General features: G+C 38.6%; 2 protein-coding genes across 3 annotated transcripts; both read right to left on the bottom strand.

Annotated features, from left to right (window-relative positions):
• Positions 1 to 636: 636 nt before the first annotated feature.
• Positions 637 to 8,099, bottom strand: tfa (transferrin-a). Of its 2 annotated transcripts, XM_034137600.1 has the most exons (17): positions 7,991 to 8,098; positions 7,741 to 7,889; positions 6,524 to 6,626; positions 6,235 to 6,426; positions 5,492 to 5,621; positions 5,346 to 5,401; positions 4,810 to 4,976; positions 4,537 to 4,681; positions 3,952 to 4,118; positions 3,763 to 3,859; positions 3,652 to 3,672; positions 2,924 to 3,085; positions 2,214 to 2,364; positions 1,736 to 1,803; positions 1,461 to 1,645; positions 1,116 to 1,308; positions 637 to 974 (listed from the first exon to the last, which is right to left on the bottom strand). In XM_034137600.1, exons 1-17 carry the CDS (start codon positions 8,028 to 8,030, stop codon positions 928 to 930), a joined length of 2,073 nt encoding a protein of 690 aa, XP_033993491.1. In that variant the 5' UTR covers positions 8,031 to 8,098; the 3' UTR covers positions 637 to 927. The 2 variants fall into 2 exon arrangements, with proteins under 2 accessions (XP_033993491.1, XP_033993490.1); XM_034137599.1 differs by having other exon boundaries at positions 1,461 to 1,803; positions 7,991 to 8,099.
• Positions 8,100 to 14,240: 6,141 nt separating this feature from the next.
• On the bottom strand, positions 14,241 to 23,934 carry ubxn7 (UBX domain protein 7). The gene is given in 12 exon segments (XM_034137601.1): positions 14,241 to 15,315; positions 17,570 to 17,649; positions 17,749 to 18,247; positions 18,838 to 18,867; positions 18,869 to 18,969; positions 19,741 to 19,831; positions 20,229 to 20,375; positions 21,183 to 21,295; positions 21,462 to 21,527; positions 21,623 to 21,687; positions 21,996 to 22,149; positions 23,853 to 23,934. Coding segments are annotated over 12 exon segments (1,578 nt in total). The 5' UTR covers positions 23,923 to 23,934; the 3' UTR covers positions 14,241 to 15,153.

Consider the following 23,934-nt stretch of genomic DNA (forward strand, 5'->3'; position numbering starts at 1 on the left):
CAAAGTTCATGTTTACCACGGGGCCTCATTGTGTGCTTATTTGGCCAGGCAAACAGCTACAGTCAATGAAATTGTGTTTGTCTATTTCCTAAGTTGATAAAATGAATCAGATGTCTCATGTCTGAAACCTCCCTCAGTGAAATAGCATTTTCTGTCTGTCGACGACAGCATTTTTTGACATTTTGAGGCTTTTCAGAGTCCCCCCAAAAGCACTCAAGCAGAACCCCCAATCCAAAAATATGTAAATGTTTCTCTACGTGGAAATGCAGCTGAAGGTGACTTTCCTTTGTTTAATTAGATTATATGTTGTGATTATTTGGTTGGAAGAAATGTTGTGGTGCATCTCTTTTCATAACAATGTACTACTTTTATAATAACCAGTTAGAATGTTAATCAAGTCCATGCACTTTTAAGACCTTTAAGACTCCAGCTGTGTTTTACAACAAAGCTCTAAAGTTACAGATTACAGCCAATAAATCGGTTTATTCCAGACTGTTTCTGGCACACGAAGCGAATTGGGGGACAAAAAACATTGTCCCTTTTCACTACGATACTACTGTGTACTTTTTAATGACACTTAATATGAATGCTTAGACAGGGCATTAATCCAAAAAACAACACACTGTCACCACAAAAGAACATTAAAAGGCTTTTAATGAAAAGTCAGGCACATTAACATAACATAGTGGATCCAATAACAAAGGTAATGTAACATTATGTTACACCAGCATGCAAAAAGCTAGATGTGGTAGTGATTGTTTACATGAAAGTTGATCTGTAAGTTGTGGTAGTGCAATTATTGGTTATACTTTTAAAAAATCGGTCTACAGCAAGATCAGTAAGAAAATACAAAAGGCAATTTGGGGGTTGAGTGTGGGAAGGGAGGTGCCCGTATCACTGAAGGCACCTCTTGGTCCGTGGTTGCCACTAGTTTTTTTGCTGGCAGGGATGGAAAGTGCAAGATTTCTCCAGATCTGTTGAGGAAAAAAAAAATACAAAAACTGACTTGAGTATGCCGAGCAGATGCAAATATGTAGTGTGATATTTCTAAGATACAAAAATACAATGTTAAAAGTTATCTTTTGTGTCCTGTTTTGACCAACGATAGTACTAACCTGGAGTGGTTTCACTGCACTTTCTGAGAGCATTAATGGTAGTCATGTACTTTGCTCCCAAAAAGGTTTCATAACTTGTTCCTTCAGGAATCTCCTGGAGACATTTGGTGGAGTCCTTGAAGAGGAGGTTTTTCCCTGAATCTGACTGGAACATCCTGAATATGGCATCACTGACACTGCTACCAAACTGGGCCTGTAAACAAAAACAAAGATTTAGAAACAGACCTATTTACAAGGCCAGAATTTTACCCGGGTTTAGAGTTAAAACAATGCTGTTGAAAGTTAGAAAAAATGCATGTTTTTTTCTTTATCTTATGCCTCATGACCTAAAAAATCATCACTGACCTGCTGTTGCTTAAGGATTTGAACAACCTTGCCGTGGGTCCCCGGACGCGTCACCACAGCGTGGGCGGGCACAGCAGCCAGGTTACACAAGGCGTACTCGGAGATTTCCACTGGAGCAGGCTGCCCAGGGCAGATCAGCAGGTAGTCATTAGCGATTACTCCACTAGCCCATGCTGGACCGTTGCCTTTGACAAGAAGAGGTGGAGGATGTTTTAAGTTTATATAAATAACACATTCATAGCTGAGATTAAGAGAGGTAAGTGTCAGTCTCTCACCATTGCTGTTTTCTGGAACAATTGTGTGTTTGATGAAAGCAACATCCCCTGCACCCTCAACCAAACACCTATAATGAGATGCAAAACATAACAACACAAAGATGAGGTGCTCTGGAATAGAAAGTAAATACCATGGAAATACCTTTATTTGCTTTATTAGACCAGAAGATTGATACCCCTGAATGTTAAGTAAAGGGCTAAAGTCAGGAGGCAGTTAGCTTAGCTTAGCGTAAAGAATAACGTATGGGGAGACAGCTAGCCTGGCTCTCTTGAAAAGTGAATACAATTGTATTATTAGCAGCAAAAAAAGTGAATTCATGAATAACAAATATCTTCAGTTTTTAAGCCATACATAAACAAATGTGTAAAAACTACAGTTTTGGGGTCTTAGGAGGAGTTTGTGCTATTTCTTGGCTACCAGCGTTGAAACTGCAAAAAAAGAGCTGAGTGGATGAATGCCCACTGTCCTTTGTCCTACCTAAATGCTCCTGCGTAGCCGTAGTACTGCTCAGCAGCACTGGCTTTGCACTTTGACTCATCTCCCACCGCTCTTCTACTGCCGACACACTGATGACAGAACGGAGAGCCGGGTTCTGATCCGGGGGCACAGCCGCTGCTGAAGAACTTGGCTGAGGAGAGGACGAGACAAAGGGGGCAGGTGTTACACTCAGAGGAGGGAAGGAAGCAAATCATGTGTCCTAAAACCTGCATTTCTAGTGCATGATTTTGGAGGAAACGTTATTGTGTTAATTGTGTTCCCTGAGAATGTTTTTTTTTGTCTTGGATCATTTACATTTTTTCTAGGTCGTATGAGGGTGGTCGAAGTGGATGTTGGGTATGCAAAAACACAGAACTTTGAAAACCTAAATGATCTGTTTGGTTTCTTTTGTCACATCCATGGTGATGAGCTGTAATTGCTGTTATTTGGATCTTACATCTCAGAGATCCAAACAGTGTTGTCTGTGTGAAAAATAGTATAAATAGTCTTAGCCTTAACTTAACCAAGCGCTTTGAGTTGTCTAAACGTACTAAAAACGTACTAAAAAAATATGTTTAGTTCCTACAACTTTGTAAATACTGCGCATTCAATAAAAAAAGTATTTATATTAATGATCACAAACATAATCTTGGCAGCTTTACATGTCTTTCGTTACGTATTTGCACATGGAAGAGCACACGGTCACTTACTGAAGTCACAGTCTTGAGTCTGACTGTAGATTAGACCCATGGGGACGTTCCAGCCAGCAGTTCTGCCGAGTCCCGTGTGGCAAGACTTGTGGCCACGCAACGTGTCCCAAGTCAGACCTGAACTCCTCTTTACCACAGCAACAGCATAGTAAGAGGATTTGTCTGCAAGAGTGGGAGTACAGAAGGACTCGAATTACAAATGTTTTGTGCCAGATCATTTGTAGTTATAGATAATTCAATTTGAAAGATCATCTGCTCTGTCATTTCCTAATAATTTCCACAAAGTGTTATTTAAGAAAACAAAAAGTTTTCACTTGAAGTGTACAGAGTGAAAACTTTTGAATTATTGAATTATAATCAATCAATTATAATTCACGGTTAATCAAGGAAATAAAACAAAGATAGATGGAGAATAACTTTTACAACAATACATTCATATTTCATTAAAATCTAATGGGGCTTCTCTTTTAAAAACTTGTATTTTTTTATTTGTAGAATCAAACAACAGCTCAATCCAAGAAATGTCATGATTATTAGAAATTTGAGTATTAAATGCAAACTAACAGGTATTGTAATATTGTGACATTAAAACCATGTTTTGGTCCTCAAGGCTGCATTTGATCACACACTCCTAATCTTTATGGTTCAAGATGCTTTAAAAGTACCAGGTAAATGTATGTTATTTTGTTATCAAATATACTTATCAATATTTAAACATTTCATTTTACCTCCAGGGTTGCTGCACAAATCTGTGGAGAGAGACAGAGATCCAAATATTATTCATGTGTAACAGTTCAAACACAGGATTGTATGGGATGGTTTCTATGTAGGCCTCATACCTGCATTATACTGCTCCACCATAGCTGGCAGCAGGCCACACTTTCCCGCTGTGTACACCTGACCTCCATCCACTGCCATCGCATCAGCATCTTTAGTCTACAGGGTAAAATATATAATCAGAATAAAACACCACTGAATCAAAACTAAATCTCAAGATATTCCAACATTTTCATCATCAAGAGTCTTACCATAATCTTTTTAATGCAGTCTTCAACTGAGGCGCCAGTCTGGCATTCAATGGTGGTGGTGACATCTGCATCACCCGAACTGGCGATGCTCCACGCGTCACACTTTGCGGTCTCAGCGTGGCCCACAGCGCACCATTTAATGGCGGGGGAAGCAGAGCTTGCTTGCACTGGAAGGTTACGTAACAAGAGTCAGTGTCTGCCATTAAATAAGTGTGTTTGAATGATGGTTTGTATGTTCTGGGAGAGACATGACAGGTGAATATGGTACAAGGTTTAAATGAGTATAAACATGACATTTCTTCAGTAGATTACTTACATTTTATGAGTTTTCATAAATATTTAAATGTGCAAAATTATGAGGAATTATCTAAGGCTAACTTTTGGTACATTTAGAAATTAAATCTTCAGATACAAAAAGATTAGTAAAATAAACACCTTCATGTTTAATTTGAATGATTTCTATCCACTAGTCTAACAATATAAAGAAGTAAAATAGCCTACATTCTTAAAATTAACCAGTGGAAATTTCGTGTTTTTTTTTCCTGTTATGTCTATAGTTGTGTTCTATCTGTGTGTTAACAGTACCATTCTTAAGGGGGTGGACAATGCTCATGTATTCAGCACCCAGATACAGGAAGGAGTCTGTGTTTGCAGGCACCCTCACCAGCCTGACTGTTGAGTCCTTGAACATCAGGTTTTTGGAAGGTGCAGAAGAGAAGAGTGGAAAGTCCTGAAAGGTTTAAAAGTAACATGTTTAAATCAGTCATTTTATGTCCTGATTTACTGTATTTCTCCATCTCCTCACTTATTCAACTTTACTTCTCGATCTTTGTGCAGTACAGATCTTTTGTGTCATACCTGTGCTGAGGAGTTGAGGCTATTCCAGATTAAGTCAGCAAGCTGCGCGTCCTTGCGGCTGACAACTGCATGAGCCGGTGCTTTGGCCAGATGACAGGTCCTGTAGTCGTCAATAGCCGCTCTGGTGCCATCCTTGCACAGCAGCTCGTAGTGTGGCTTTTCGGAATCTGAAAGTGTGATACAACAATTATAAATATCACTCCTACAGTCAGTCAGAAATAAGAGTCTTACCCTACCACATTACCACCTATCAAGTTCTGTTCATTTTATTGGTCAAATCCCACAAATATGATATCAGTTATGGCAATTATGACCAAGAGTGAGAATCTTAGCCATGGTTTTAAATCCAAGCGTCATTTAACAGTAAAACTAATTCTCATATGAGTACGTGATTAAAGCTTCATTTAGAAAAATTACTGATTACATAATTACAATTTGTAAAAAACATATTTTAAACAAATAAGCTTGGCTAACATTAATATATAAGTCAATTAAATAATAATAATAATAATAATAAATTAAAATGTGACACTGACCAGGGACAGTAAGATGCTTCACAAAAGCCACATCTCCAGCGCCGTCCTTTAGACACCTATACAAATCAACAGGTCCATTAAACAAAAGTGCTCCAGGATGGAGCTGTGATCATATTGAAAGTTAACCGTGTAGAGGAGATACTGACTGGAAGGCTCCCTCGTAGTCGTAGTAAGGCTCGTTGGGGGACATGGAGCAGTCTCCAGTGCACAGCTCGCACAGTTTGCTGCCACGCGCTGACCCTGGGGCACAGCTGGCGGAGAAGAAGTTGCTCACCGCTGTGTACAAAAAGAGATTTTAGAAATACTGTTCTGAGTTCTTTACACGATGGAGCTGCTTCAAATATTATATTATGTTTGTGTTGCCCTAAAATAGTCACATTAAACACATTGGGCATACAAATAATTGTATAAATAAGCCTATAAAACTATGTTTAATATTTTTGGAAATATGCTTCTTACTGAGTGTTGTATAAAGATTGATCCTGGTCTCCTAACAATTTTAAAACGGCCTTTTCAGGTACGTTTTGAGAAACAATTATTTTCTCCTGGACAAAGTTTGTTTTGCACAAATGCCTTCGCAAAACCAAATGTCAATGTTCACTTTTCTGATTTCCGTCTATAATTTAAATAACATAACAAATGTCCTTTTCTTTTACAGTCAAACCATAACATTTACTAAACAGAAGCATGTGGTTTTGTTGCATTTAGTTTGAATGTCCAACATTAACCACATTTGAAAACTGCCACAGTAAACTTGAAGAACTTTACAATAAATGAGGTTGCAGGGATCTAAAATTACACAAATTCCAAAGAAGAAATACTGAGGACATAATCATAGTGACATATTGATTCTGTTTTTTGGATTGTCGTAAGATTCAGTGTTACTCACCGTCTTCCACAGGGGTGTCTTCAATGCCTGACCACTGCATTAAGTTCAAGGACAACAGAGTGCCCACGGGGATGTTCCAGCCTGCAGATTTACCCACACCAGTGTGGCAGGATTTCTTCCCCTGGAGCCCTTTGATGTCAAATGCAGTGCCCTTCTTCACCACAGCAACAGCGTAGTAGCATGTGTCCGAAGCTGGATGAGTGCAGAACAAATGTGAGCAAAAAGTAAAAACACGTATTTAATACATCAGAGAATTTCATCAATAAAGACGGCTGATATGTTTACTTACAGGTACCGTAGTCCTCAGCAATAATGGGCTCCAGGTTGTAGTTGTTCAGTCCAGCGGTGTAGATGTCCCCTCCGTCCAAAGTGATGGCATCTGCCTCACCAGCCTGTTTTAAAGCACCATTTATTACCAACCTGCACCAACAGCTCACACACATGTGATCAATGGTTATATTGCATAACTTGTGTGTAACTAAATGCAGTTGTTCAAAAACAGTTTTTCTTATTTTCAACAATACTTGCACTATACTTGAGAACTTCCATTTAATACTAAATGAATATGAAAATATTGTTATTTTTACTTCACAGCTAGCATTACTGCAGTGGATTTCCAGGTTGAGATTATGTATTTTACTAGATATGATGCAATGTTATCGATGACAATTACTCAACAGTATGTAAAGTTGCTCTATATTGACCAGCTAAAAGAATAAAACTGTGTTAACACATTTCATAAATAATAGTATGATTAATGGAAATCCTGTGTAGCCTACTATACTATAGATACTTAAGGAATATTTGGCTGTTGATATTTTCTGTAGACAAGCTTTCCTGTAAATATTATTAAAAATATTCACATTGTGCTGTTGCTACTTTCAAAAAAGGAGATGGTCCTTCCTCTTTTAATTGTTAAATCATCACTTTTCGCCATTTATTAGCCATTTTCATTGGCTGAAATATAAAATCAAAGTGAAGACAACGTTTTGAAGAATATTTTTGATGTGATTCCTTATGGAGCACATCTCATTAACTGTATGCATTCCCTGGGTATATCAGTCTCAGAGGTGGGAGGAGTACTCAGATCGTGTACTTAAATAAAAGTACCAGAGTGTAGAAATACCTTTTTACAAGTAAAAGTCATTCAGAATGTTATTCAATAAAAGTACAAAAGTATTGGCATAAAAAAATATGCGTCAAGTACCGAAAGTAAAAGTATGTATTATGCAAATTGTCCCATTCCAGAATAATTTATGATGTGTTTTAATTATATTATCAAAGCTGGTAAAGGTGCAGCTACTTTTATTTACTTTGTAAGGGTAACTATTTAAGTGTTGTTTAAGTAACTAAATATATTAAATAGATGAAGTGGAGTAAAGGTACACGATTTTAATTCTGAATTGTAGTGAGGAAGAAGTACAAAGTAGCAAAATATTGAAATTCTCAAGTAGCCTATTGAGTAAATGTACTTAGTTACTTTACACCACTGGTCACTCTCCTCACCTTAATGGCTATGATGCACTCGAGGGTGTTGGCTCTCAGCACGCAGGTGAAAGCAGGAGCTATGGCTGCGAGGGCGACGCATTTTTCCATCTCTTTGACCGACTTTACGCACCATTTCACCTTGGCTGCGGGGGCCGCGAACACAGCGGCTGCAAATACACGGGTAAATAAATAGCAATGCAGAATCATTGAGCTTTAGGTAAATCTGTGATTAAACGATGCCTGTGCATGAATATGAAATGTTTTTTACCCAGGGATCCGAGCAGCGCCACAAGGAGGAGAGTCTGCATGTTGAGTCTCAGGTCAGAAGAGCAGAGAGTGCATGAGGCAGCCGGGGCTTTTATAGCAAACCTCTGATCGGCTGAAAAAAAGTTTGCTCAGGTTTCCTAATGTGTACGTGCATGGGCGCGTGAGTGTTTGTACTTTAGTTTGCTGCTACGAGAAAACAGAGGGGTTACATTTCCAACATTTCCACATAATGGAAATCCACAGATCCCCCTATTTGTATTGCTATTATGTAACTATTTTAATGTCAATACTTTAATCTGGATGTGCTTTGGGGATTATTCCAACTCTATTTGGTTGCCTTTCTAGTTGCCCTTTGAGGACAAATACATTGACTGATTTTTTGAATAATCAATCGATAAAGACTGGCTTAACCAGGCTTTAAAGATTGTAGGTCCTTACATATAAATACATGAGAAAATAAGTAAAGTAAGCTAAGTAAAGTGAACTGATTAAGACTGAAAAACATTACCATTTATCTAATGCAGAACAAAATTAGCGTTATATTTATGTATTAGTATTATAAGCAGTATTAACCAGTGCATGAAGTAAAGTAAAAATAATCCATTAGAAGTAAAATCCTCATATTGTTTAATTCTAATAATATCATAAATGTGTGAGCTGCATTAAACTCCTGTAGTTGGTCATTGTGGAGCTAACCTTTACAATTGTTTATAATATTGATGACATTTTAGCCATGAATAATACTACGCCAAAAGTATTTTCAGTATTGGGATAGAAGTATACAGTTGCATGGAAATTATTAGATAACCTCAAAACTAAAACCTAAAAAGACCTCCTAAATAGATGTTCTTAGTAATTGGCTGTGGGTGTCATAGCCTCCTGCTTTATGAAGAATAGGACATGTATTGTAAACCTGAATATATACACTATATTTAAAGTAATTCAGCCACTTCAGGGGACCATGGGACTCACATCAGTTAGCATCAGAAGTAAAAAGGCAAAAGTTTTTTTAAATGACCATTTAAGCTGCAGTGTGACCCACATACTTTAAGAGTCGTGTTTACAGAGTCAATGTTACACAACACAAGATCAAAGGTTCCTGTTGAGCTACACCTCCCTTTTTGGTCCCATCTGGCAAATATTGAAAAATCACCCAATAACCTAAATAGATTTATTGTTTTATGCCGGGATGGTGAAACTTTAGAAGATCCAATACTGGACGAGTGCATAGATTACATTTCCACTCATGGATTTAGGCATATATTCTTTAAACCTTTAGTTTAGATAGGAAGATGGATATGTTTGGCATAGTTTTAAGCTACGAAGTGATAGCAAAACACTTGCCCAGCAAAATAGAAATGTTAAAAAACACAACACAGAACGTTTTATACTATAACAAATTAATCTATATTGCATAATTGAATGTTGATCAGGTGCCCAGATGTTCCTCAAATTGGCCTATATGCTGAATCATAGGCTATGTAACACTGACCTGACTGTCACCCTATACCACGTCCCTTAAGTCCTTGTTTCCACCCTCGTCCTCAAGATAAACCTGGCCCTGTGCATACATAAACCTTCTGTCCACACTATTGTATCACATGAGTTAATTTAGGCACGTAGACTGTTAAAAGAGGATATCAAAGGAGTGACTGTACTGCACATTATACCTGAAAAGAGATTTTTGATGTCATGATTTCTCAGATTCCTGTGCAGATTTGGATTAATTTGAAATGTAATCAGATACTGAAAATGAAATACAAATAAATAAATAAATCCGTCACGTACTGTAATCCACAAAGCATTTCTGTCTCAAACAACTGGAGTAATGTGTGAAGTGTAAAACTTGAGGGATGTTGTTTCTTTTATGTTTTTTTAAATTAAAAGCCACATGGTGGACATAGCTCCTGTAACAGAAAAGCCACAACTTTGGAAAAGATGTGCTCAAGGGGCTATTGTTTAATATAATATACATAATTCATATTTAAATTACACAGGGTAACAGGATTGGTTATTATAAAAGCTTTTTTTTCTTCAATAATGCTTGACGATGCATCTGAAACCCATTTTTTTGCAAAATGTGATCTTGGCTAATTATAGTTACTTATTTTTTGTATTCTAATTGCGTTATGCGGATGATGTTATTTGTTGATAACATATAAATAGATTTGATTATTTTCTTTCTTACTGTGCTTTGTTGATTGCCATTTTATTATTTATTTATCTTTATTTTATTTTATTTGCTTTGTGCCTGATCATTTCCATACATCTTCAGCCCAGTTTTTGATCTTTCGTGCTTTGCTTTTAATATCTGCCTTTACGTTATTTTGGCGCTTTGACTGCTGAGAGTTTTTGTCTCTCATTATCTTCCGTGAGTCTGGATTTAAATCCTTATCCCTGAGGCAGATGGCTGTGCTCTGTCAATCTGTGTTGACACTTCAGCACCATAACTGTAATCACACCTCTTGATAACACAGCCACAGCAAGCCAAAAGCATTACTGTCCTATACTCATGCACAGCTTCACATTCCCTGCATGCTACCGGTCAGACAAACAAATATTTGTTGTAGTAAACATTGATACGTTTTCTTCAGGGCTATAAGTAGACTCTTATATTTTATGAAGTTTTATGACACAGCTTCCTGAGGACCTCTGGGAATCTTGTGACTGACCACTGTCAGACAGTGATTACAGCCTCGAGGACGTCCTCACTGTGAGCAGATAAGCTTATTATCAATGATAGTTCTTCTAAACATGCAGAGCAGAGGGTTAACAGGGCATTATAGGTTGGACATTACACACAGACTCTCTCAGTTAGTGATGAAGGGCTCTGTGTGAGCGAGCAAGCCTCAAGTAAATGTTTTCATCGTAAGCTTTCTGTTAGCATGCACTCTGCTTTTACATCTTGCAATATACACAGCATCACCTTTTACGTTGTTACGTTTTACGTGCAGGGCTCCGATAACATTTTCTGAAGCAACTTGGGATAACCAGATGTAAAATGTGGGTATGAGTGTAAGGGACATTGTGTCATCCGGTGATGTTTCACCTTGATACTCCCATATAATGATAACACTCTTAATCAGCGCTTCCAAAATAGTTTAATCTGGCTGGTTAATCAGGAAACAGAGACACTGCTGCTCCCAGTTGTTCATGATGTGAAGATGTTATTTACAATGACAGCAATGGTAAGCTTTTACCAGAGGTGGAAGTACTCAGATACTTTCCTTCAGTAAAAGTACCAATACCACAATTAATAAAAAGGAAGGTCCTGCATTCAAAATGGTATTTAATTTAAGGTAGGCTACAGAAGGAGTATCACAAAAATGATCCTAAAAATGTAGGTAGTGGTTGTGTAGAAAATGTTATTTTTATGAAATACGATGAGATAGTTGCACCTATTTTAGCCTCAAAGTTATTTTGAACAAATTAATTAATTAAAATTAAACAATCTGGGAAGTGTACGGGTCTTTCTTTGGAGGAAGAGCTCACAAAAACCTCATCACCTGTATAATTAAATGTAATCTGCAAGTAACAAGAAGCTATGGGTGTCAAATAAATGTCATTTTAGTTTCCAAGTAGAAGAATAAAGGTCCTTAAAGTGGAATTTCTACAAGTACCTCAAATGTGTTCCTAAGGGCAGTTTGCCTCCAGATTGATGCTTGAGGAGGGTTACATGTATTCAACTTATCTATTCTTTGACTTTGTTTGATCACAATGCATCTGATTTTGAGTACAAAAGTAATCTAATTTCATTCTTAGTAACATCCAGATGTTTTTTTGAAGAATTTGGAAGACTGCAAACACATTTTATCAGTCTTGTCTGGTGATTCAAATCTCCCAGCCACAAACGTAACACATTAACTTTGATTGACTTCTTTCTTAGAACTAGCTGGCCGGTCCCTGGACGACTGGGGTCAACATCCTTCTTATGCAATGGACAAAACCTAAAACACGGCAGGTCGTGAGGGGCCGCCGACCTAGTTACCTCATCAACGTTTAAGCCCTGATGAATATAGGTATTCAAGTTGAATCCAGCAGATCATCACTGTTAGGCAGACACATTTCAACCTCCCTCGCAGGAAAGTAGACCAGGCTTGCTTTCTTAGTTTTTTTGTATTTTTCCAGCTGGGTTTGGAAATGTTTTTATAACCCAAGAGCACCAAAATCAGCAAAACATGAAAACAAGTTTCACAATGCTATCTATCCGAAGCCAAGAAGATAGTTCACCAACTCAAAGACGAGATCTTTACTTGTAGTTTTGTTAATTCACGATGCCTTCCTGCAAAGAAAACCGAGATATATCGTTTTTTCTGTGTTTGAGGAAGTTGATCAGAGCAAATATTACATGTTGGTGTGTTTACAAGGTTAAGGGGTAAAGGGTTCAGTACTTTTTCAGTGCTGCCCTTTGCCAACATTTCCCCCCCACACTGCTTTGGTCCGTTGAACACAAAAAAGGCCCTTCACGTTCTTTTAGTGTCCACAGAGCGAGGAGAGTGACACATGGTTGGTCCAGCTGCAGGACCTTTCCTCTCACCTCTGACCATTGCCCTGTACAGTCACTGTGACCATTATCAGTTGGGGCCCTTATTCAAAGGGGAATAAAAAACACTGATTTCAAGAGGTTAACCAATGACCTGTTTCTTCAAATATTTGAAGGTGATTTACAGTATGAATCACAGTGATATACTCAAGTACTTAACTCATTGATATTAGTAGTAGTTACTAAACCTCTGCTTATATTCATCATATCCAAATTGTATTTTTTGTGTGCAAAAATCGTATAAATGGCCGGTGAACTTGGAGGGCCTGTGAGTCAAGCTGCATACAAACTGCTGTTACGGTCTAGCCTGCAGAAATACATTTATTGGCGCCTATTCAGTGCTAGACCTTCATCATGCCAACGGTTTGAATAAATTAGAAACTATCTTAGTTTGGGACTTACTTTAAGTCTGCATCCAATAACTTGTTACTGTTCCCTCATGTATTATGGAGGCGATGACATATATGTAAAGTTAGAAAAATTGTTATCTTAAAATGTGCCCAAAAATACTTACATTTAAAGGTAGGGTAGGTAAGTTTGAGAAACCGGCTCGAGATCGCTAGAATTTGAAAATACACAACCGGAGAAAATCTGCCACTTCCTTACAGAGCCCCTCCTCCAACACACACAAACGTGCACATGACCAATGAGGGCACGAGATAAGGTTGTGCACAGGTGGAAGGCTGACAGGCAGGTAGGCCATCCAGTTATTTTAGCCGGGCCGGCTAAAATGATTGGTCGTGCTTTTTACAGTATTACGGCTTCCACAGATGAATTTTTTTTATGGATTTTTGCTATCGGGATGTTAAGAGCATTCCATGGAATATAACAAAAAGTGTATCTCGAGCCGGTTTCTCAAACTTACCTACCCTACCTTTAATGTGTAGATTTCTATAAAATGAGTGGTTAAACACCATTTAAGGTAAAGCATTGTGGGCTATAAGCATGGTCTAGCACTAAAACAACGCAAATAAACACTTGTTTTTTCGTGAGCTGGACAGACCGTGTGAGTTTATTCGCAGCTTTTGATCCACTCCTCTCTACACACCTGTATCAGAAAACAGATGTGCAAAGTATTCTTCTGATGAGGTTCAAGCTAACACTTTTAACCAAACCTTGTTCTGATGAGATTAAACTGACTTGGCAGCACACATCAACTCCATTCGTGCTTGGTAAAAAAGAAACTTCTAACAACAAAAGTTGAATAAAAAAGGAAAACCGCTACTCCCTAGGACCGACTGCAACAACTGGGACGTTTTTACATTTTTGTTTTGTCCTTAATTGACACCGTTTTCACCCTTATTGCATGTAGACTTGTTGCCATTAAAGGCACTTTACTGCCACCAACTGTCCAGATTTTAGCCCAATAAAGCACACATGGTATCTTATTTAAAAGCATCATAAGCTCCAGACGATCTACTCATGGTTTGTTTAATTTATAAACATAGTCAGTCTTGAATATATTATTTAATGTAAGTAGCTAAATGTGCCTTACTAATATCATTTAATAAATCAAGTCAGAGGGAAACTAGGGTTAGCTAGGTACACTGAAAGGCTTTTTTAAATTGGCTTTATAAGTTGTTGCAGTTGTTTAAGAGTTGCTGCTTTCCAGTTTTGTTCCTATATTTGTAACCAATGCCTATTTTCTCATCAGATCAAGATAAAAATAAAAATGGATACAAAATGTGACAAAAGACCAAGCAGAATCTCCCTTTGTTTTGGTGGTTATATTTCAACATCAGCATATTTTCTTGGCAGCATATAAAAAAAGAAAGGAAACAATGACTACAGCTAAATATCAGTCTCTCTAAGCCATCTCTGTACAGTGTAGGTCCGACTGATGAGATGTACCACCCTTCATTCATTCCCTTCTGTATCAAAAGTTGAAACCAAAAAAATCGAATAGTCTCTAATTAACCGATAGAAACTTGAGTAAAAATCTGCAGATCAACCCAAATCCTCAGATCTACACGAGTGTGTCGAATATGTCCGAAATGTTTTCTTGAATTATGATTTACGGACCTTTTCTTTTAGTGCCTTTCAAATAATTACAATAATTCAAACATTGACCAAAATGTAGGTCCAAATAGTCGAGAATGAGCCTTCCTTTACCTGTTCCCGGTACAGACAATAACAAGATGAGCAAGAAAATAAACTCTGACATTTAACATCCTTTCTGGGAGGTAAAAGTCTTTTTGTACAAATCTGTGGTGTGTCATCATCAATCAGTGATCCGCTAGTAGGCTTTTTTTATTTAAATATGAGCTATTGTATATATATTCTATCCTGATGTGCCTCAATGTTCGGAACAAAATGAAGCCTGCATCAGAAAAGAATAAATCACATAAAAAAATGAGTGCCGGCATCCGTGACACCTTACTGGCCAACTGTAGATGACTACAAAGGGAATAGGCTTTCAGTAGAGACGTCAGTATTCAGACTAGAGTGGCAGGGAAAGTTGTCCGCCCACTCAGATGTCTTGGCAAAAACAGAGCCTAATTCCAGGAGAACTGAAGGTTATTGGATATAGGCCGGTGTCAATGTCCCAGGTCATTGGTGAAAGGGTGAGGTCTATCAGAGAGATACAGACAAGCAAAAAGTGAGTGTGTGTCTGACAAAGGCTAGTTCCTCTCTTGAACAAATACAGTCTCCTGTGGACAAAGCCCCGCCTCCTGCAGCGTGATGTCATAGTCCAAGTGGGCGAGCTTCCTTCTGGGAAAGTTGGTAACAAGCTCGAAGCGTTCATTAGGGTAACCTTTGGACTGGACGTGTCTTACCAGCGCCTTGAGGAAGAGGAAAGTAAGAGTCAGTACAAATGTTTAATATTCACTGGTCACTGGGCATAGATGAACGGCTCACATTTATTTTACTTAAAGTTACTTAATTAGTTTCCTGTAAAAACAGAAAGCGAGGAAGGGACTTCTCGGATATTAATCTCTGGTTTTACAGTAGCCAATAATGCTAATAATGCCCCCCGGCCAAAATTCAGATTGACAGTAGCTCAACATGGAACAACCCGCTCTCTGTTGTCGAGAAAATTACTCAAAATGCCATAATAAATACTAACTAAACCACTTTTTTGTTGTTGTTGGAGTACAAGTGACGACCAGCGACTATTACATTACATGTTACTTGTTAGACGCTTTTATCCAAAGCGACTTACATACTCAATACTGTGGGCAATCCCCACAGGAGCAATTTGGGGTGAAGTGTCTTGCCCAGGGACACAACGACATGTTGACTGCAGTGGGGTTTGATCGTGTGACCATCTGATCCCCATACCAAGGCTCTATCTACTGCGCCACACGCCTCCACGACTATTTTGGTTAAATGGGCATTTTAAAGCAATAATTTGAATTTTTTGGAAATGCACTTATTTACTTTCTTGCCAAGAGTTAGATGACAAGAAAGATGGCCATCTCACATCTGTAAAGTAAATATGAAGTTGAACACAGAAGCCGGTTAGCTTAGTTTAGCATGAGAACATGGGAAATTAGAACTAGCTCTTATAGAGTGCCACAGTGACGCTTCCTAAAACCCGGAAGTAAACTCCTTCCGGTTCCTTCGACAAAAACGCAATGCAATTTCTCCATAGGATTTTGGAAAATAGCTTGAAATAAGGTCTGTGGTTGACACACATTTAACGTTGACGGATCACGTTTTGTTCAGCCGGATAATCTCCACATGTCTACCCTACTTTTATAATTTAGTCTAGTTGCCAGAAGCAAAATGCTAACGTTATGCTATAAACTAACTACAGGGTCGCTGCTTCAACGTCACGCCAACTTAAAGTGGACCTATCATGCTATATTTGAATAATATATTGTAGGGCCATACCTATATAAAACATGTCTGTGAAGTTTTTTTTTCAAAATACCAAACAGATCATGCATTTTAGCCATGCCTCATTTCGCTCTATTTGCTGTATTCCAGCACTGTTTTTGCACGGGCTGATTCTGTGGCAAATGAGCTGCAGCTGACCACGCCGCCCTGCAAAGGAGGGGCGCGAGGCACGAGCGTCATGTTACCATGCTGTTACCATGCTGTTACCATGCCACGGCAACCTCTCATTCCCCTGATAGGTGGAGCGTTGCCCATGTAGGCGGAGCGTCATCGCCCACTATTCCGGGCTGACGTCGGGTCGGATGGAATCTGTATCCGCTCGTTGTAGCCCCGTTTTTAAAAGATTTGGGTACGGAGGAAAAGAGAGAGGGTTGTATTTTCTGACACTTGGTGAGTTCCCTGGAACACCGGGGACACATATTCATGTATAAAAGACGTACAAAAGTGCATTTTGCATGATAGGTCCAGTTTAAGATCCATATTCAAAACTACAGATTCAAAATTGTATAAGTTGAAGCGTTTGTTTTAACAGTTTGCAGGAGGCAGGTACTCACTTTCAAGCAGAACACGGGGAAAAACAAACTTAGCGGGAGTGTTTACGTGTTCGGTGTAATGACGTAAAACGGTCTCGACAACTTCTGTAGTCCTATTCAGCCACTTGTTAACAACCATCGTTTTTCAGACACGTAAACTCTTCAAAAATCACCAGTGGGGTCACTGCTGATGTATTTAATGTTGTAGAACAAAACGTGATCCGTCTCTTAAATGTGTGTCAACCACAGACCTTATTTCCAGCTGTTTTCCATAATCCTATGGAGAAATTGCATTGCTTTTTTGTCGAAGGAACCGGAAGTGGTAAAATGATAACTTACTTCCGGGTTTTAGGACGCGTCACTGCACCACTCTATACAGGCTTAAAGCCAAAAATAGTAATACAAATAATTAAAAAAATGTAACTTACCATGACTTAACAATAATTCACATGTAATAGACATATTTAACAGATGCAATAAAATGTGCTAATAAGCACATATTTTAACCTTCTCTTCCCCTCCATATATAGGTTTTCGCCTCTTGGCTCACAGCATTCTTGGTGTACAGACTTGATATTGCAACAATTCTAGATTTTAAGTAAAAAAGTGTATTTCCAAAAAAGGATTTCTTTAAAATAGCGTTATTATAGTCTGTTCTTACCAAAAGTTTTGCTTTAGAAGACAAGGAAATTTGCTCCCTCTGTCCATCCGGGTAGCGGAGCATCAACCTGGCTTTGGGACCTACGTGAAAGAAAAACACAGGATGGTTAATATCTTTCAAACATCCTCGCTCTTTCACTGTTATAAGAACAGTTTGACGTTTTGAACATGTGGTCGTACCATTGTCGTCAGGACAGTCCACGTCACAGGTTTCGGTGGTGTTGCTTTTGGAAGGTCCAGCGCTTTCTGCGGCCGGGGAACAGTGGTTTCCTCCAGAGTCTGCGTCAGGCTGAGGATGACGAGGAGCTGAAGGCTCCAGGTGATTCTTTTTACTCTCCTCCTTCTTGTGACTGTGGTTGTTTTCTTTGTTTGTAGACTTTCTATGGGAAGAGGTGGAACTATCGGGATGTAGACGTTGCTGGGCCGCAGAGGCCGGAGGAAGCGAGGCGTGTTTGCTGGTAAAACTTTTTTCTTCATGGGGCGCTGGCAGCTCGCTGTCTGAACCGTCGACAGAGATGGGACCCTCGCTGTCAGAGAAAGGCTCTGCGTCCGATTCCTCCTCGGATCTGGGGGAATCAGGGGCTTCCGGGGCATCCGCGGACTCGTAGTGCGTCTCCTGTAGGGAGGCTCGGATCGCTGCCTCCAGCTGACTGTCTTCACTGGCATCTATCAGACTCTCCTGGAACAGAAAACATGTATGCAGCTGTAGAAAACAAGTCAAAGAGCCGAGTCATAAAACTAAAAACTGTGGTCAAGCCTATTGACCGGATACACTTTTGGCCACACATGGTGGCATGGGCCAAACCTGATAATAAAAGAACAAATTGCAAATAGATATGTAGATATGTTTATATTTAGCCGTTTATTGGTTTATTTTATTATGTTTATACTTCATTCCACCTTTTAAATATGTTAATGCCTGAACACACTGCTGCTGTATCAAAATAATTTCCAATTTAGGGATCAATAAAGTTTCTATCGAGAAAATATGATGAGTAATACGATATCTTTTCATGCAGATGGAAGAGTGTAATTCATTTACGGAAAATGTTATTTTTTGCATGTAATTTCTCCCTTAGGAGAAGGAACCGAAAACAATGAAGGTCTTCCCCAATGTATAATAACTCACATCCCAGATAATAGCTCTACATTTTATAGTAATTGTGAGTTCTGATGTTACTAGAAAGTCCCAGAGAGAGAGAAGGCAGCTCTTATTATAGCAGAAAGGATAAACAGAGGTAGAGGCGACACATGAGATGAGAAACCCACCGAGCGCGCCCGTTTGGCGGGGGGGGGGCTGACAGGAGGGCCCGTCGAGCTGCCCGTGCTCTGCCAGGAAGCCCGACGTCTGCTCCAGAAACGACGCCACGTCCAGCTGGTTCCACTCCACCATTTTCTGACCTGAAGTGAATGTGTTTTGAAAGCATAGGTCAATAATAAAATCAGTTATAAAGCATTTAGTCAGCAGAAGGCGGTGTGTTAGGCTGTATTGATTTAAAGTACTTGTCAGATATGAACAGCGGGGGCGAGACGTCTGCTCACTCTACTGATTGAACTGTTATATTGTAACACAGACGACAATGCAGAGCATTTATCTTCATTATTTATTTAATGAGAAAGCCATTGTTGGTGTGCATTGATCTCATCACTTAATCATTCAAGGATCTCTTTCTCAGTCATGCGCCATTATTAAAGGATATTGTTCTTATGCTGTTGTGTTGTCTCCTAAATAGGGCTGGATCCGATAGTTTGAAAATGAATTTAGAAATCACTATTTGAATGCTGTGAAGTTTTTATTTTATTTTGTATGTTTATTCATTGTGATTAAATCTTGTATTTCTGCACAGCTGCAAATATAAACCAGGCTACACTTATATTATTAGTGTCATACAAATTGTAGAAATAAAATGTGTGACTGACTCCAGAAGTCAAAATTAGTTTTAAAGTATTTATCTAACCAAATGTTCTGCTTCACTCCATATTTGTAGGTGTAAACATTTCCGCTGGGGCTGAAAAAAACCATTATTCTGTTGTTGTTTTTTTAAATCAAATAAAAAAAGGCCTTCAGTACAGCCCTTAATGGTGTGTTTGCAAAAACATTTTCTTCTCCTCAAAAAACAGCAGCCAAATGGTGTCGTTGAAAACAAGCATCAACTTCCCAGGAACACTCACCTGTGCGGGGGTCGAGGATGGAAATATAGGGAAACTTGTTCAGCTTATAGAACTGGATATATCTTTGTCCCTCTTCACTATCATGATATACCTGTAGTGAGAGAAAATGCACAAAACAATACATGAACACCACAACAGATAAGATACTTCATTTTGTGACAGATATGTGAATATTAGGATATTAAGAATGTTCTACAGTAATTGCTAGGCTTTCTCTAGAAGTGCTTACTACAACATCACTGGGTATTAAAAAGCGTTTGCTGTTGAAGCACAGCTTCACATACCGTTTCTGTTGCTGTACTGTCGACAGTCTCAACTTTGGTATCCCTGACTTAATTCATTTCTCATATGAATAATCATGTTCAACTCTTCCTTCCACTCAAATGACTTTAGCAGAAGGACCCTTGCAAAGACCTCAACACAAAGTTTGCAGGGACATGAAAGCATCACACAGACAACATGTGGCTCTGTGATTTGAAACTACACACCTGCCAGAATATGAAATGCTCTCTGATGATAGTCTTCACTGCATCGTTACTCCAAACGTCTCTGTTTAGGCATTGGCAGGCAAAGTCCTGAACATTTTGAATGTTGATCATGAGCCACTTGTTCTCTAGCTGTCCACAGTCCTTCGCCTGCAAGCACAAAAAACACACATTGATCAGTCAACTAGTGAGCAATGTGATTGTTCAATTTGGCAAGACAAAGACAGATAACTATATAAGTTAATTTGTTTCTCTTTATAGTCAAGAAATCATAACTATCGACAGGTGGATTACGATCACATGTCTGGTGGTTAAGCAGGTTTTCATTTTTAACTTTATAAAAGCTGATTTCACAAATATTGCAAATTGGAAAACATGGAAAAGACTGTCAAAGTAAGTGGCTGAAATCAGAATCAACCCTCAATGATGAATGGATGGAAATACAAAAGGAAATATAAATTACAGAAAGGTTCACTTTTTTCTGCCAAAGTCCAAAATATATTTTGGTCTGGTTTTGTATCAGGTGGACCGAGAACTGAATGGGATTAATGTTATCACATCTAACAGTTCGCTCTTCACTAGTTCAGTACTTTAGTACTGTAAAAACTTCTTATATTAAATTGCAAAAAAATGTAAAGCCAGTGTTATAAAACAAACCCTCTCGAACAGTCAGGCTGTCAAACATCCTGCAAATGATTCTCAAATTTAAGTTTTCACAATGCTATGCGCACTTCTACTCGCATAAATACCAATGCTATCTAAAATGATGACTGTAAATTAATTTATATCATGAATAAAAATAAAAACACATTCTGCGTACAGCTGCCCTTGCACGCACGGCAGACCTGGTTTCCCACCTGTGATCTGCACAGTCAGAGCACATCTGATATTTCACAGAAAGTTCACACAAACTGAATAAAGAAGTGTATTTAAAATGTCAGGTGAGTGACTCCTCACCGTCTCAAAGCTGCCTTTGTGCATGAGCTCAATTGGAGGACGGAAAAGGTCTGCCAGGGTGCTCAGTTTCTTATCCACTGTGCCACCGTTACGCAGCTCCTGTTCCTGCCGAACTGGGAAAGAACAAAAATACATTAGAGGAGGTAAAGACAATTATAAAAGTTTGAACAAAGAGAAAATGTGACATATTATCTTATTGGTTGTTACTTCAGCAAGAATCCAATGTTACCACATTCACTTACAACTCTTTAAGTTTGCTAAAAGCTTGAAATGACTTACTTGTTTCTGTTTGGAAGTCTCGGAAACCATCAAATATAGATCGAGCAGGTCTTCTTCGCTTTGGCACTGCAGATATTACAGACACATCATAAGTCACATTCAGCCAGAAACAACTATGTAGTTTGACATATGTATGCATTAGGTCAGATAAAGTACAATACCTCCAAACAATGGTTCAGGTTCAACTAATATGTCCTGCTTCTGGGGAATAGGTGCTCGTACTTCACTGAAACAAAAGGGAAAATAAACCGTATTATTCTAAGGAACAAAGAAATCTAAAGCAAAACATTTGGTATATATCAAGTTATAAACAAAGTCTTAGTTTGTTATATCACCCAACAGTAACACAAATCACAGCAGTTTACCAAACCCAAAATCTCATCCCAGCTCACGGTTAACAACATATTTCAACAAGGAGAGAATTTATAAAGCACTATGAAAATACCAGACTGTATCTTTGGGATACTACGAAAATGGCAAGAAACAATGTTTTACTTTTATCCAACAAGTGTGTGAAGAAGAATCCCAGCTTACTCTGAAGGGGGGGCTCTGCTGCTTGAAGCCGCTGAGCTGGAGCTGGTGCTGGGCTCCTCCGCGATTGCGCCTCCGTCCAGAAACATGGTCACTGCCATCTCCAGGTTGTTGTTGCATGCTTCCAACATGTGTTGTCCTACACTCTCTGTTGCTCCTAAAGCAGAGTCGGACATAGGGTTACTGATGTAAAAAAAAAAACATTATGACTAACACTGTAATGATACATGTGTGTGAAAACTCACTCTCCATGTGAGTCATGGAACAAATTATACATGATGGAAGACTGTAGATCATCAGTAGAATATCTCATATTGAAATAATCTATATGGACTTTATTGATGTTGGCATGTTGTCGCTTGTTTCCGAAACCACATCAATAAAATACTGCTTACTTTATAAAATTGGAACAGTTTAAAAAAATGTTTGCCTTTAAGAGGGCCCGTCGATTCAATTCCTTTTACAAAAAAATGCTGATGTATTAATTGGCCCATATTTATTTTTACTATAAGCTACAATATTTGTTTCAGATTCTGTAATTTGACTATTAAGGAATTGTGATCAAAATTCGTTCGATACAGACAACAGTTAGTTGTATAGTAATCGATTCAAAATAATACCATGGTATTTAAAGTACCATGATTATGTATGCATGTTTTTAACCAGTTTACTACATATCACATAAACCTACTCTACTCTTTTGCATTCATTCATTGAGACAAATGCAAACGTGCACACAACTGAGCCAGCGTTTTAAACACGTTGTTAATGTGATAATCATGGTTTTTATCGATTTTGTGAACATTACGTCCTTTTTCAGTGTAAATACAAATTCAAGCTTTTCAACTATGGGGTCTTGTGAAATTAAACAACATTAGAACTTCATAAAGACATAACAACAAATCTGCAAGTTGACCGAAACACTGTACCACAATGAATGAAAGGCAAACCACTGCCTGAAAGGTTGCAAAAATATGCATCCGGTCTTAACAAAAGCTATGGTAATCTTTAGGAAATAGCAGGCAGTGATATAGCTCAAGTGGGGCTACATCAATTGTAGGCTACCAATAGGCTACAAAAACACCAGAATTGTACTTAAATGTATCCAGATCATGATTCGACACAATGAAAAGAACAATGTAAGTATTTGCATGTGAGAAAACACTAGATCCGAGGGTAACTTTTTTAAGTGAACAGCACCGTTAGGCTGCACTGATCTCTCCGTGTGTACTACTGCGCATGTCCGTTTCACTTTCCAAGTGTAGCAGCACCAACCCCCGAACTGAGTCCCCTCTCTTTCCCGATTAATAACTTAAATCTAAAACACTGTCCATCCGGTCAAAGCACACATAAACTACTGAGGAAATGTGAACGAGTAATCGCATATGGACATATGAGCTTATACGAGTGTGGTTCGCATCACAGTGAGATGAAGAGTAACACAACGTGAAGCCTGGCTGGTGATGAAGAAGGGAAATGTTGCACAGGCGACGTCCATTCCACATTATCACACAACATGCAGTAAAGAAGAACAGAACATCAGCTCTATGCTAGCGAAATAGTGTCTGTAAAAAACACTACAAAGAAAAAAAGATATCTTGTAAGTGACCATGGGAGATATTATTAAAATCGGGTGGTTTTATGCTTCCTTTTCTGCGTGTTTCGCTTGAGTTTAGCAGGTAACTGGCTGTGCTTTTTCCTCTCTGCACAGCATTGACAGCGCAGGGGCCATGGCAACACTTAACGGCCGTTTTCTTCTCTCCGCACTCATTTCCTGGTTCTTTGGGCAAAGGGGCTGTTCCTGTTAGATAACCAAAACCTTCTTGATAGATCAAACGTAAAATAAAATGTTATTTTTACCTGTTATTGCTGTGAATTGTTGTATTAACCCATTCACCCCCGGAGCTGAGGTGTTTCCGAGCGCCGCCATCTTACCGCCACA

The sequence above is a fragment of the Trematomus bernacchii genome, unplaced genomic scaffold, assembly GCF_902827165.1.
Source record: "Trematomus bernacchii unplaced genomic scaffold, fTreBer1.1, whole genome shotgun sequence".
NCBI classification, from domain to species: Eukaryota; Metazoa; Chordata; class Actinopteri; order Perciformes; family Nototheniidae; genus Trematomus; species Trematomus bernacchii.